The sequence below is a fragment of the Molossus molossus genome, unplaced genomic scaffold (assembly GCF_014108415.1).
Source record: "Molossus molossus isolate mMolMol1 unplaced genomic scaffold, mMolMol1.p scaffold_m16_p_19, whole genome shotgun sequence".
Taxonomy (NCBI): Eukaryota; Metazoa; Chordata; class Mammalia; order Chiroptera; family Molossidae; genus Molossus; species Molossus molossus.
This window is the reverse complement of record NW_023425354.1, coordinates 1,990,288-2,005,374: the sequence shown is the minus strand read 5'-3', so window position 1 is coordinate 2,005,374 and position 15,087 is coordinate 1,990,288. Positions and strand designations below refer to the sequence as shown.

General features: G+C 62.6%; 2 protein-coding genes across 2 annotated transcripts in view; one reads left to right on the top strand and one right to left on the bottom strand.

Moving 5' to 3' along the window:
• Nucleotides 1-14,832, bottom strand: part of TBC1D16 (TBC1 domain family member 16) — a 58,850-nt gene extending 44,018 nt beyond the window's left edge. Inside the window, exons 1-3 of the mRNA XM_036268697.1 lie at nt 14,787-14,832; nt 2,145-2,383; nt 396-993 (exon numbers count right to left, since the gene is read on the bottom strand). Of these exons, the coding sequence (XP_036124590.1) occupies nt 396-993; nt 2,145-2,322 (776 nt within the window). The 5' untranslated portion in view covers nt 2,323-2,383; nt 14,787-14,832. The remainder of the gene's footprint in view (nt 1-395; nt 994-2,144; nt 2,384-14,786) is intronic.
• Nucleotides 5,548-15,087, top strand: part of CCDC40 (coiled-coil domain containing 40) — a 41,839-nt gene continuing 32,299 nt past the window's right edge. Inside the window, exons 1-2 of the mRNA XM_036268321.1 lie at nt 5,548-5,674; nt 14,768-14,889. Of these exons, the coding sequence (XP_036124214.1) occupies nt 5,548-5,674; nt 14,768-14,889 (249 nt within the window). The remainder of the gene's footprint in view (nt 5,675-14,767; nt 14,890-15,087) is intronic.

Here is a 15,087-nt window from a genome sequence, read left to right as displayed (position 1 = left end):
ACAGGGGCCCGGGGACCTCACGTGCTCCGAGCCTAGTGTGGACCAGCTGGGCTGGAATCCAGCCTGGTGGGCCAGGGGACTGGCTGGGTGACCTCAGGCCAGAGGTGGCCCGCCCTGCGCTGGCCCTGGCCATGCTGGGTTAGCAGAAGGCTGCTGTTCATGAGCCTCGTGCACGACCACCTGTGGGGCCTGCGGACCCCTGAGGACGCTGCGTGGCGGCCATGACAACCACACCCCATGGGGCCTGATGGTGTGGGCACAGTCCCCTCGGCTGGCATAAAGGGGTGGGCCCCGCTGCTGCGGCCTACAGCACAAGCAGGACAGGGCGCAGGTGGTCCTCAGCACTCGGCAAAACCCACGCCTGTCCCCACACAGGCCCAGAACCGGGGACTCACCTGTTCTCGCTCTCCAGGAACACGGAGTTGCTGTTCTCGGCCAGGGCAGCGCTGACGGGCGACAAGCAGAAAGGGGAGGAGAAGGCATCCGAGTCCGAGTCGAAGGAGCTGTCCCTGCTCACGCCGTCGGCCGACAGCTCCAGGGAGCCCTCTTCCTCGCCGGCCTCGGGCCGGGGCTCCCGCCCCTCCTCAGTCCCGTCCTGCGAACTGACCGTTGACAAGATCCCGGAGTCGCTGTGGGCTGGCTGCAGGCCCAGAAGGGGGCCGTCCATCCCCAGGCCAGGGGCCAGCTTCTCCCCATCCTCAGGTGAGGGGCTTACATGCACAGTGTCCCGAAGGCTCTGCGCTACCACCAGGATGTCCTCGTCTCTGGGGATCAGGGTGGGCCTCGGCTCCGTGGGGGAGGCCTGATGGGGGGCACCCAAGCTCTGGACACGCCGGCCCCGCAGACGGGGTGCCTTGCGCACCGGGGAGCTCTCGGGAGTGATGTAACGCAGCGCCTCCTCGTCCTGCCTCTGGATCCGAGAGTTGGGGACCCACGCCAGGATGAGGGTGGCCCCCAGCAGCTCATCCTTCTCTGTGTACAAGCACAGGTACCCTGCAGGGTGGAGGACAGTGGTTAGGGAGGGCGGTGCCCACAGGGCAGGGCCGCTTTCTCAGCGGTGCCCTGGCCAGTAACACCCCGGGCTGTGCAGACCCAGGGAGCTTCAGACACAGCCTGGTCCTCGTGAGACACGCCTGGGAGCGCTGGGCTCCACACAGCAGCTTCAGCCCCTGGTGCACACACAGCAGACCCGGGAGCACGGCCCCAGCCCCTGGTGCACACAGCAGACCCGGGAGCACGGCCCAGCAAAGGCCCCTGGTGCACACACAGCAGACCCGGGAGCACGGCCCCGGCAGCGGCCTGGCGTGTACTCTGCAAGCACAGAGCCCGCCTCGGTTCAGAGCCCGGTCCACTGCCTGGGGTCAGTCAGCGTCCCCACCCAGGCCCGGAGCCCGGCTCGCAGTCACAGCACTGTTAGGAGGGCCGCGGGCCACAGACTATTTCACAAGCGGAATCCAAGCTGGGTGGCCAGCGTGCGGGTCTTTTCCCGTCGGCCGGCCACTGCCCTCTCGGCATTTTTTCTTTAATGCAGCTTTTTGGGAGAAGGGCTCATCTTTCCACGTCACACACTGGATTGCTGACAAGGCGGTTTCTGAGACCCGCAGCAAGGGGGTGGGCTCTCTGGGCTCCTGACTCTCTGTTTGGGGGAACAGCGGCATTTCCCATGGGACCACCTGCCATTTCGGGGTGTCCTGATTCCCAGGCCTACTGCACAGGCCTCCAGCCTCCTGGGCTGGGCTCGGAGACGTTATCTAGGGCCAGAGCTGGCCCTGCCCTCCCCCGGGGCCCGGGGCCTGTGCCAGAAGAGCTCGGGGCTCCCAGCCGGCTGAGCACAAGGGGAACCGCGCGGAGGCCGTGTCTCCCTGCTCATCACTGGAGGAGAGCCTCAGACCAGGCCCCCCCGACTTCCACCCCAGCAGGGCTAAACCACGGAGCTCTGCAAGGGACACGCTGTTCCTTCTGTTTCATACCCAGAACACGTAGCACCCTCAGACCGGGGCCCAGCACCTGCCCACCGCAGCCCCGCCCAGCAGTCGGGTGTGCACAGGGTCAAGGTGAGGGCAAACAGGAGCCCTGAACCTGGGGCTCGGTAATTAGACAGCCCCCCCTGCCGGGAGCCCCAGTCCCCCCTCTGCTGGGCTCACCTGGGTGGTGCTCCCCCAGCCCCTGCAGCCCCTCCGGCGGGTGCACGCAGACATTGTTCTTGGAGTAGATGATCTCCCCATCCAGCACGGAGGGGGGTCCAGCGCCGCCACCCGGGGTGAGGGTCAGGAGGTCCGAGGCTTTGGAGGAGGCCCGGCGAAGGAGGCGGCCCAGAGACATCGCCGGGGGAATGTTCCCATCCTCCGCCCACTTCGGCCCAGTGGGGCTTGTCCACACCTGCCTGGGGAGGGAGACAGAGGAGATGCATGGGGCCCAAGGCAGACGCTGGCTCGCTGCGGAGTGGGTTCCCAGCCGGGCACTGTGGTGCCTGAGCGGGTCATTCTCAGCCGCGGGGCATCCCAGGCCCTGGGGGACAGCAAGCAGCCCCCACCTCCTCACTAGGTGCCACTACCACCCCTCCCCCCAGAAGAACAACCAAAAACGTCTCCAGATGGTGCAAATGTCCCCTGGGGACGAAACAGCTGCCCCTGGCTTAGCCACTTTCTGGACACTTGGGGCGGGGCCTGTCCTCTCTCCCAGATCACATCCGGGTCAAGGGGTGTCTCTCCCGCCTCTGTTTCAGTTTCTATTTTTACTAAAGTGTACTTGGCGCACACGGATCTCTGAGCGTACCGTACAGTGTGATCACACACTCAGGGCAGTGCCCACCGGTCACCCCCAAAGTCATCGCACTGTGGAGACGCTGTCCCTGGGCCGTGCACCAGTCTCCACGCGCAGCGGAGCCCGAGCCACCGCGACAGGTGACGACCACGCTGTGAACCTGGAAGTTATCGTGACCCGCGTGATCTTTCCAGCAGATCGGGAGAAGCTGCGCTGCTCTAATGACGACCCCATGTCTGGAATACTTTTAAACTGCAAGAATTCTTCAAGAATTCCAAGATCAGCTCATGAGCTACGGACCCCCTTTTCTTTTATTAAAAAAAAAAATTGTTTTCCTTTATTGATTTTAGAGGGAGAGAGAGAAACATGGATGAGAAAGAACATGGATTGGTCGCCTCCTGCACGCCCCCCACTGGGGATCAGGCTCACAACCTGGGCATGTGTCCTGACCGGGAATCGAACCGGTGACCTCTTGGTGCAGGGTCGATGCTCAACCACTGAGCCACACCAGCTGGGACCCCGTTTTCTAGGCCAGCGCCGCCCCAGAGAAATACCATGCCGGCCACGCGAACCATTTCAAACACCCCACCAGCCAGTCGGTAAAAAGTACAAAAGAATGAGGGGCGTGAGTCTCGGGGTTACTGACCCCACAGGGCGCCCTTTCGGTCTGTCATCGGTACGAAGCAATGCCTCCTGGGCTACTTCGGACTCTTGTGTGTATTTCGTACATCAGCACGTCTCAGCTCGGAGCAGACACATTCCCCGAGCTCAGTGGCCTCCCGTGGCCTCCCGTGGGTGAGGCTGGGCTGAGCGGCGGCCCTCAGACGGTGTCACTTGGTTACATCTCTCTAAGGCCAGGCTGGGCTGCACACACCCCTCAGCTGGTCCCCAACCCGACGGGGCACCTTCCCATAGAGACGGTGAGCCCCCGCTGAGGATAAGTACAGGAATGTGCTGGGAGGTTTGGGGTGGGGTTCCCAAATACCAGTGTCTGCAACACGGCGTGTCCCTGCCTGCCATCAGCCGTGGCCCGCCCCTCCCCCACCCCAGCTCCCAAACCACGTCCCAGAAGCGCAGTTTTGCAGATCAGGGAACCCAGGGAACAGTGCACCCAAAGTCCCTCGGTGATCGGAAAACCCTGGGGCAGGAGACCCCGCCTCGGAGAGCAGAGTTCCAGCCCCACCCACCCCGCTGGCCTGGGGGGCGCATGCCTCTGGGGGGCAGTCTGTCCCCTGACTGTTGGCCACCAATATTTGCTCTCTTTGGACAACTCTCGCCTGTTTTTTAAATGTGTGTGTGTGTTTGGGGGCCTGTTCCACCCAAACTGAGCCTTGATGGAACCGACAGCTGCACTGTGTGGACCGGTGCCGACCCGCTTGTTGAGCGCTACGTGGCTTCCGTCGCGGCGCCAGCCACTTGTCTGATGGGAAGGGGACCCCGCTTCCAGCCTGACCCAGCTGGAGGCTTGTTACAGAAAACCTGACGGAAATTGAAAAGGGGGCGGCCCCCGGCTGTGACCCGAGACCGTGTGGCCTGGCCTGAGCTCTGGGCTCACACACCTTCTCCCACATCCCACAGGCGACAGACCCTCGCGCTAACCCGGGGCTCCCTATCCACACGCTCCGCGGAGCACGCTGGGGTTTCGGCGAGAAACCTCTGCCCCAGGCCCCACCCCGGGAGGCACCACTGACCCAGGCGAGGGCACCACTGACCCCCTCAGCAGACTGTGGGGACTGTGCCCAGCCAGTGGCTGCCCCCTTTAGGACCCAGCAGTTCGGGGGACCCACCAGCCACAGGCTTATGAGGACCCAAGGGATGAGCCCCGAGAAAGCTCTCCATCGCTGCAGCCGAACCCCTTTCCCTCCCTGCCCTGTCCCATCGCTGCACCCGAACCCCTTTCCCTCCCTGCCGTCCCCATCGCTGCGCCCGAACCCCTTTCCCTCCCTGCCCTGTCCCATCGCTGCACCCGAACCCCTTTCCCTCCCTGCCGTCCCCATCGCTGCGCCCGAACCCCTTTCCCTCCCTGCCCTGTCCCATTGCTGCAGCCGAACCCCTTTCCCTTCCTGCCCTGTCCCATCGCTGCACCCGAACCCTTTTCCCTTCCTGCCCTGTCCCATCGCTGCGCCCAACCCCTTTCCCTCCCTGCCCTGTCCCATCGCTGCAGCTGAACCCCTTTCCCTCCCTGCCCTGTCCCCATCGCTGCGCCCGAACCCCTTTCCCTCCCTGCCCTGTCCCCATCGCTGCGCCCGAACCCCTTTCCCTCCCGGCCCTGTCCCCATCGCTGCGCCCGAACCCCTTTCCCTCCCTGCCCTGTCCCCATCGCTGCGCCTGAACCCCTTTCCCTCCCTGCCCTGTCCCCATCGCTGCGCCCGAACCCCTTCCCCTCCCTGCCCTGTCCCATCGCTGCACCCGAACCCCTTTCCCTCCCTGCCCTGTCCCCATCGCTGCGCCCGAACCCCTTTCCCTCCCTGCCCTGTCCCCATCGCTGCGCCCGAACCCCTTCCCCTCCCTGCCCTGTCCCATCGCTGCACCTGAACCCCTTTCCCTCCCTGCCCTGTCCCCATCGCTGGCTCCTGATCTGCAGGTACAGGGCCTGCGGGCCAAGCTGCTCACAGGCGTGGCCAAGGCCCCTCACGTCCGTGTGGCCCGAGCGACTGCCACCACTCACCCACTTTACCTCGTGGGGCCACAGCCACCAAGCTCCCCCGTGGCCCCACAACCACAGCCTCGTGTCCTGTGATTGTCGACACTGCGGTGGGAAGGGCTGGGGCCGCTCGAGTTGGCATGGCCGTGGGCTGCTCGTGCGTGGCCGCGGGCTCCGTCTGCCTTGGAGCACCCCCTCCGGCTCTCCTCTCCCGCTGCTGGATTAAATCTGAGTTTACCCCGACCCTGCTGTCAGAAGAGAAGGAGGGTGCAGGGAGGGCCAGACCCCTCCCGGGTGAGCACGAGGCCTCCACCCAGGAGGGGGAGCTGGGAGACCCCCAGCTCATGACGTCCCCAGGGGCCACGGCGGCTCTGAGGCCGGGTGGTGGCCCAGCCCTGGGACAGCAATGCTTCTCTATGGAACTCAGAGGACAAACCCCAGACTTCTGACCCAGGCCTGAGAGAGGGCCTCCCGGTGCCTCGAGTCCCAGCTGAGACTGGGAACTTCTCCCGCACCCTCGGAGGAAGGCGGCTGGGTGGGGCCGGGGCGCTGACAGGAAGCCAACCGCCCTCTGCCTCTCGCTGGGCAGCTAGCAGACTCGGCCACGGGGCAACCCTCCCCCGCTGTCCCCAGCTAGCAGACTCGGCCACGGGGCAACCCTCCCCCGCTGTCCCCAGCTAGCAGACTCGGCCACGGGGCAACCCTCCCCCGCTGCCCCCAGCACACGTTAAACAGGATTAAGGGGCAGAGCCCTGTCCCTGCCCAGCAGCCAACCTGTCCCCAGGCTAATACCCTCGGCTGGGCTGCCTGTCACCGGGGCAGCGGGAAGCGAGGGCCAGGGCCCAGGCCGGGGTGCAGGAGCGGCCAGGCTGGCACAGGCCTGTCTGATCAGGGCTGGCTCAAGTGTCCCCGCGGCCCCGTGAACAGGGACTGCAGAAGGGACCCTTTCTCAGACTAGAAGCAAACGCTCAGAGCAGTGTCCAGCCTCCTTAAGATCCGATCCACCCAATCGGAACCACTCTAGGGACTGCCGGTCCCCTCGTGCCACTGTTTAAGTCACCCTCCTGGACTCCTAAGGTCCAGGCCGTCCTGGCCCCTGACCCCCGGCTTCAGATGGTGCCCTGCCCGCTGCCCGCTGCCCGTGGGGACGCTTCGGGGCCCAGGCCTGGCCCCCGCTGGCCGGGAGGAGGGAGGCCCGGAGGCGGGGGAGGGGTGTGGGATGGGGGTTGCAGAAATGAGGACTCGCTCCTGGCACCTTCACCCTCAATCCTGACACCTCACTTCCCCGATCTCACCTTCCCCATCGGCTGCCCACAGCGGCAGAGTACCCCGTCTTTTCCAGCCCCTCCACTGGCACGCCTGCCTCAAGTCTGCCAAGGGAGGGGGAGAAGGGTCCTGGCCCGGAGACCCCAGGCCCTCGTCGCCGGCCCCGCCACCTGCTGGCCTGAGGCTCCACCAGGCACCCTCTGCACACCCGCCTCTTCCCTGCTCCAGGCGAGAACACTCAGCGGCTAAATCCCCCGGGAACCTCCGAGATCACCCACTGGGGGTGTGGCGGGGCTGGGCATAGACGCAGCGGGCACTTCACAGCCTTCAGTACAGTCATGGGGTCCACACAGGGCACTTTACCCCCCCACAGGCGCCCCGAACCTCCGCACCCAGGAGGGGGAGCTGGGAAGCTCCTGGGAGCCCTGCCCCGGGGACCGTGTGGGACAGCATGCAGGCCGCGCCTGAAGGTGTCGGGGAGGGAGCGCAGGTCTAGGAAGAGGGTGGTGTCATGCCCAGTACTGATGCCTGGGGGGGCACAGAGCAGGAGGGGCACGTAGGGGGAGCAGAGCTCATCAAGGGCCTGCGCCTCCCTGAGTGAGTCCGGGGAGCGGGCTGGTGAGGGGGTGAAAGGCTGGCGGGGCGAGGGGTGCTGGGGGGCGAGGGGTGCTGGGGGGCGAGGGGTGCTGGCGGCACAGAGCGGGCACCTCCCGGTCGGGGTGGTGCGGACGTAGCATGTACTTCACCACGTAAACAATGACAGCGGCACCTGGAGGGTGAGTGGACACTGTGCTTTCTGCTCATTTTTTCATAAACTGAACGCTGCTCTAAAACAATAAAATCTGCCCACGTACCAAGAGGTCGCCGGTTCGATTCCCGGTCAGGGACATGCCCAGGTCTCGGGCCCGACCTCAGTGCGGGGCATGCGGGAGGCGGCCAGTCGATGTTCTCTCTCATCGATGTTTCTATCTCTCTCCCTCTCCCTTCCTCTCTCTCTAAAATCAATAAAGAAAGAAAGAAAGAATAAATAAATAAAAGACACACGACCTTGAGTGGTTCTCACTCACCAGGGGCAGAGCAGTTTACGACTTTCGGGATCTGAGGTTCTACGGGGCAGTGGGAGCAAAAACAACCGCCTGCCTAGCAGACCCGAAAGCTGTGCCCCAGGCACAGAACCCAGGGTGCCCGCAGCACCGGCCCCTCCCCGGCAGGGGGCCTCCCCGCCCCCCCCCCCACCGCAGCCTGTTCTCCTCACTCTAGGCACAGGTGGGGGAGGGGCACCTCTTGCACAACCTTCGAGTGTCCTCAGCAGAGATCCTAAGACACAGAATCCGCTGATGCTCAAAGGGACAGAGAAGTGGCGGCTGGGAAGCGCTGATGCCCGCGTCTCTGTAAGACTTAGAATTTGCTGAAGTTGAACAGCAGCCGAGATGCTCGGAGCACTTTGTGCCAATAGAACGAACCCTCCCCCCAGCCCTGACGGAGCGGAGGCTCCAGGCAGATCCCTGACAACGATAAAGAACTCATTCTCACCCTGGCCAGTGTGGCTCAGGGGTTAGAGCGTCAGCCCGAGGACCAGAGTGACAGGTTCAATTCCTGGTCAAAGGCACATACCTGGGTTGCAGGTTCGATCCCCGGCCCCAGTCGGGGCGCGTGCAGGAGGTAACCATCTCTCCCTCCCTCCCACTCTATCTAAAAAAAAAAAAATCAGCCCGGCCGGTGTGCTCAGTGGTTGAGCGCTGACCCATGTACCAAGAGGCCACCCATTCCGTTCCCGGTCAGGGCACATGCCCAGGTTTCGGGCCCGATCCCCAGTGGGGGGCGTGCACGAGGCGGCCAGTCGATGTTCTCTCTCATTGATGTCTCTCTCTCTCCCTCTCCCTTCCTCTCTCTCTAGAAATCAATAAAGAAAAATATTTTTTTTTAAAATCAATGGAAAAAATATCCTCAGGTGAGGATTAAAACAATAATAAAAAAGACTTGTTCCCCCCGAATGTGTCCCTTCGTGTCTTTACTTTAAATGGCTGCGGCCGTCTGGCATTATTCACTTTGGATTATAAGCTCCTCAGTCCGAGACTCGCTGACGGTCTGTCACGATGCCCCGCCCGATGCCAGCTGCAGGCAGGCCCTCGTGTTTGCCGCGGGAAGGACACCACAGCCGGCGGCTGCAGCACAGAGCAGGTGGCGGCGCGCTGAGCAGACGGACGAGCAGCCCTGACTCCGGGGTGTGACGGACAACGCCGGTCCGGACCCCTCGACGGCAGAGGGATCCACGCTGACTGTCGTGCTCCGAGCCGCAGGAACCCCAGGCAGGGCCAGGTGTTTGCACGACACACACTTGTGTGATTCACACGGGGGGGGGGGGCAGCGGGCTTGCTCTCGGAAGAAACGCGCAGGCTCATGAAACAAACGCTGCAGGAATCACAACCAGGGGACACTCTCCCGTTAGGCGACACCTCTCTAGGAGGAGCGCCGTGGACAACGCGTTCTCGGCCGCGTGTGGCCGGTCAGCGCGGTGGAGGCAGCGTGGCTGGTGGCAGAGGAGCGGGGCTGGAGGTGGCTGGAGCCGGGCAGCTGCCGGGAGAGGACGGAGCGCAGGAGCCACAGCGGTCCCCTGTGGGAGGGGGCGGGCGGGGCGGGCGGGGGCAGATTTCTCAGTCGAAGCCCTGCCCGGGCCTGCGTGACCCACACGCGTCCCCTCCACGGTACAGGCCACGGGCCACTGGCACTTGGCCCACAGGCAGCCAAGGCTTTTGTGACTCAGCGGTGAAGCTCCGACATCTACACCCAGAGTTTGTTCCCGATTTTCGGTGATTTGTACCCGAGGAAAGAGAGGCAAAGTCACCGAAAAGCCAGCGATGACCGAAACACGGATTACGAAACCCGCTCTCTCCGAGCAGTTCCCTTCCGAGCGTGATGGGTCCCTGTGGCCCCGGCACCCGCCCCACCTCCCACCGGGAGGCCAGGAGTCTGACCCGGCCTCGCCCACGGAAGCCGGGTGCTCATCGCGGGCTCCGGGGCGGGGGGGGGGGGGGGGGCTCCGGGGCGTGTTCTCCTGCCCTCAGCTGCCAGGCCCTCAGCCCCCACCCAGGCCCGAATGCCTCCTCCCCGGCGCTGGGCGACAGCTCCGTCTTTCTCACGTGGCGGCACGCCGACTCTCCGCCCCTCACCCGCTCAAGGACCCCGTGGGGACACTGGGCCCCCGGGGACCCCAGGACCCTCTCCCAGTTCAAGGTCAGTTGATTAACAACCTCAGTCCCATTGCAGCCTTAACCCCTTTGCGGTGTAACCTAACATGTTCCCGGGTCCCCGGGTTAGGGTGTGGATGACTTTGGGGCCATTTTCCTGCAGCCCACACACCAAGGGCACCGTGAGGAACCGACTGTGACCTGGGGAGGTTTTCCCTGCTCCCCCACGGCCAGCAGAGCCCACTCCCTGAGCACTGCACGCGGGCCCAGCCTGGTCCACCGCCGCGGGAGCAGCTGGCTGGGACCGAGAAAGCTACACACCCGCAGACCAGCGTCTGTCCTCAGCCCGAAGCCTAGGTTTCCTGTCCTGGGAGGACGAGCCTCATACATCCCCAAACAGGAGCTAAGGGGCAAACGTCTCTTCCAGAACCTTCCTGGGAAGACCAAAGACATGACCACCCAGAGCCGCTGGGAGCCCGGGCTTCTCCCAGTCACTGCGCCGTGCCGTGCCCTGCCCTGCCTCGGGGCACCTTAGGTCAGGGACGCAGCGGCCAGCAGGACAGACATGGTCCCAGCACCTCACAGAGCCAGCTGTCCCCACACACCGTACCCATCGGGACAGCTGCCTGCTGTAGAGGGCGAGGCAGGGTGCAGGACACTTTGGGGAACACTTAAGGGGACAGAGCCCACAGGTGATTACCCCCTGGCCTGGCCACTGCCAGACTGCTCCCTGAGCACCGGGCACGTGGCCGGCAGAAACCGGTTCATCTGCTTTACCCTCCAAGGCCAATCAACACAGAGCGGGACACGGTGATGCCGCATCAAACAGTGACAGACACACAAACAGGACCTTTCCCTCCGCTAAACACCTGCTGCCAGCACACCCCGGGGAGGCCCCAGCGCCCTCCCTTCCGGACCAGGCACACGGGCTGGGCCCTGTGGTCTCCGCGGGCCCTGTGGTCTCCGTGGGTCCTGTGGTCTCAGGCTGGGCCCCTATGGTCTCCATGAGCCCCTGTGGTTCCAGCCGGGCCCTGTGGTCTCTGTGGGGCCCTGTGGTCTCCGGCCGGGCCCTGTGGTCTCCGTGGGGCCTGTGGTCTCCGGCTAGGCCCTGTGGTTTCCGCGGGCCCTATGGTCTCCGGCTGGGCCCCTATGGTCTCCATGAGCCCCTGTGGTCTCCGGCCGGGCCCTGTGGTCTCCGGCCGGGCCCTGTGGTCTCCGTGGGCACTGTGGTCTCCGGCCGGGCCCTACGTTCTCCGCGGGCCCTGTGGTCTCCGGCCGGGCCCTGTGGTCTCCGGCCAGGCCCTGTGGTCTCCGGCCGGGCCCTGTGGTCTCCGTGGGCCCTGTGGTCTCCAGCCAGGCCCTGTGGTCTCTGCGGGCCCTGTGGTCTCCGGCCAGGCCCTGTGGTCTCTGGGACGCCCCATTTCATGTTCAAATGGTGGATGATGTAAGTCCTGCAGCAGCCAGGGTCAGGAGCCCGGGTTTGGAGAAGCGGGTCTCCTCCACACCCGTGAGGGAGACAACCCTTCCTCTCAGGTGTATTTGACTTCAAGTCAGACAACTGCAGACAACCACACCTGCGGCAGGATCCACACGGAAAGACAGGCAGCTGTGGGCAGGCCTCCGTGGGACGCGAGGGCAGGGCAACTCGCATTTAAGACAAAGGGACAAGTTTAGGGCAGAAAACCGAGTGCCAGAGCCTTGGACCAACTGCCATCAGCGAAGGACCTTTGAGGGGCGGGAACTGGGCCCGCAGCTAAAGCCAGGAGGGCGAGGGGAGACCGGGGACCTGACACAGGGGTCACTTCGATTGGAATAGAATTTCCCCCCAAAGAGCCAAGACAGAACCAACCTTAAGGAGCCAGGACTGACCAGATAGCAGCTACCGGACAATTCATCAAAGCAGATTTATCCGAGATGCACGACCAAGTGACCCACGACGCACGGGTGGCCAAGAGCATAAAAAACCACCACTGAAGTGAACGGGGAAAGATTTCCTACACCATTTCCCCGAATTTAGGGCTGGGGGGGCAGACTTGTGCTTTCTTTCTGTGCACTTGGCTCATCAAGGTTCAACAGACTCCATACACAGTAAGTCTCACTAAACATCACAGCTCAAAGTGACCTGTCACGAAACTCATTTACCAGAGGCTAATTGATGTAAACAAGAGTTAAGTTCCAACAGTATCTAATCCATGTTCCAGTGAAACGATGTTGGATGAGACAATGTTACCTCTGAGAACAATGTACATCAAGAAAGCCACCTCTGCCCTATAGCTGTTTCACCATCAAGCCTCATCCTCCAACACTACAGGAAACTAAGTAGCCAATCTTACAAAAGGGAATTCAGGCTGGTGAAAAAATCCAGGTCTCTCAGCTGGGTGGGGGGAGACACCCTGAAATCTCTACTCAAGATGTGTGTTGCCAGGCAACCAGGTTGCCCCGATCCCTGGAACAGCCGGCAGGGACCCAGGCCCCGGCCCCTCTGCAAAGTTACAAAGATGAGTATAAATATACCTATCCAGCAAATTCCATTTCTGCTTATGACCAGTTTTCCACCTGATGGACCACACATACAAAGAATCAAAAACCAAAACCAAAATGTTTCTACCCATCTAGTTACAGTTGAAAACCCTAACAATGATCATCAATAACAACAATGATAAATAGTAACAAGCCCTTAGCACCTGCCAGGTACCAGATGCTTTCAGCAGTTCTCAACCTGTGGGTCGCGACCCCTTTGGGGTCGAACGACCCTTTCACAGGGGTCGCCTAAGACATAACAGTAGCAAAATTACAGTTATGAAGTAGCAACAAAAATAATTTTATGGTTGGGGGTCCCCACATGAGGAACCGTATTAAAGGGTCGCGGCATCGGGAAGGTTGAGAACCACTTTAGGTGAGCCTTGCCAAGGGCCTTCGAGGCCGGCGGCATTATCTCCATTGTACAGCTAAGAAACTAAGGCCCAGAGGAAGGAAGTCAGCACTATGCAGCAGGGTGGGTATCTGAACCCAGCAGTCCGCTTTGGAGGCCGTGCTTGGAACCTCTGCACCAGCACCCAGAGCCCAGGCAGAGAGGACAGCACAGCTGGAGGCAGGTGGTGCCAACCCCATCGCTGTCTTCTCAAATGCTTAGCCACCACCGGTGACATGGGATCACCTGGCAGAGTGAAACACACTGTCATCTGCGCGAAGGGGACAGGGAGAGTCTACTGTGAATGACGGCGGCCAGTTACCAGAGGGGAGACAGTGCGGCACCGTGGTTCTTTGGAGCCGGAGCGTCCTGCACTCAGGCCCCGAACCCTGTCACTCCCAGCTGCAAGAACTTGAAGAAGTTTTTCCCTAAGCCTCAGCTTCCCAGTCTGTGGAGTGGGGATAATCTCCGTCCTGACTTTCCAGGGTTGTTTTGTGGGTCCAGTGAATTCATGCATAGATATCAGCATCTATTTACACAACAACCTCATCACTGGAGCGTTTAAAAATTCCAGCGACGAGCCCTGGCCAGTTTGGCTCAGCGGTTGGAGCGTCCGCCTGCAGTCCAGAGAGACCCGGGTTCGGTTCCCGCTAAGGGCATGTGCCTCGGTTGCAGTTTGTCCCCGGCCCTGGTTGGTCGTGCGGGTGGCAGCCACTCCGTGTGTCCCTTTCACATCAATGTTTCCTTCTCTCTCTCTTCCTCTCTCTCCCTCCCACTCTGTCTGTACAAAAAATGGAAGAATGTCCTCAAATGAGGATAAAAAAAAAAAAAAAATTCCAGCGACGAGAACGTTCTTTAGCCGTAGCCTGAGGCCCTGCTCACCATAAGCGCCCAGAAACCACCAGGTGCTGGAGAAGTGACCACACTGCACACGCGGTACAGGAACTTCGGCTGCTACGAAAAGGCCTATCCTCGCGGCAATAACCCTTCCTCTGCAGAAGCGTTCATGGTTCAGTATTCACCGAGCAATTCAATGTGAATGTTACTAATGAGGAATTTCTAAAACTAACAGATTTTTAAAAACTTCTCTACGCAGTGGATGGCAACCTGGAAGGGAATTCTCAAATCGGGCCTTTGGTCCAGCCCTCTGGTAAGCTGCGTGGGAACCATTCGCCTCTTCTCTCCACAGAAAAGATGGGGTGTCCTCAGGGGTAGAGATGCAGAGGATCAGTCCCAGGGGCGGCCACCCAGCTCCCGCTCCGCCTCTTGCAAACTTGGGGGAGGCAGCAAAACAAACTCCCCAGGAAAGAGAGCAGCCCTGCCCCTTTCTGTTTCTGAACAGAATCTGAACCAGACTTGGCCAACATGGGACGCCAAGGGGGGAGTCACAGGATTTCAATATTCAGGCTCTGGCAAGGTTCCGTGGTTATATTTAGCAATCTTAAATTGCCTATGTTTCTTTCTCCTTTTTTCTTTCTTGCTTTCTTTTTTGCAAAGTAGAGAACAAGGGGAAGAGCCCGGGCCTAAGGAAGTGAGTTTCCTGACAGGCGGTTCCTGGCCAGACCACAGGCCGGGAATGCGAAGGGGCGCGCGGTGGGGTGGACAGCACACTTCGGGGGCTGCGTCTGCGAACAGCAGCCCCTACAACTTCCCGTTCGCGTGCCTGGGCCAGCCAGCCAGACAAAGACCGCAAGTTCTCCGGTCCACGGCTCCAGACAGACGGGGACGGAGTCGCCCCAAATTAGGCCCACTCCCTGCCCCGGGCGCCCCGCCTCCGCAGAGGGGATCCCCAGGATGCTCCCCGGGTGGTCCGGAGTGCCAGCGCCGCCCGGCCCCTGCTCGGGCCCCGCACCTCTCCAGGCTGCGACCAGACCCTGGCCCCTCCCGGGCCCCGCGGCTGCAGGCCCACGCGCCCCACGCGCCCCCCCTGTCCCTGCCGAGGGGGCGCCACCCGGTCCCCAGAAGACCCTTCAAACCCCGCCCCCGTGGCCCTAGGCCAGGCCCCAATACCCACCCGGGTCCCACAACGGGAGCCGGATTCGCGCCGGCTCCGAGAGCCGCCGCCGCCGCCGCCGCCGCCGCCGCCGCCGCCGCTACCGCCGCCGCTATCGCCGCCAGTGAGGCGCGGCGGGGCGGAGACGCGCGGCGAGGCCCAGCCCTCGGCCCGCCCCGGGCCAACCCGGTCCCCGCCCTCGGCCCAACCCGGCCCCCAGCCCGCCCCAGTCCCGCCCCCGACCCCGGTCAGACCCGGCGCGACCCCGCCACTTCTCTCTTCTCCTTCCGCCCTCTGGCCCTAGGTCTGCGGTCCAGGTCAC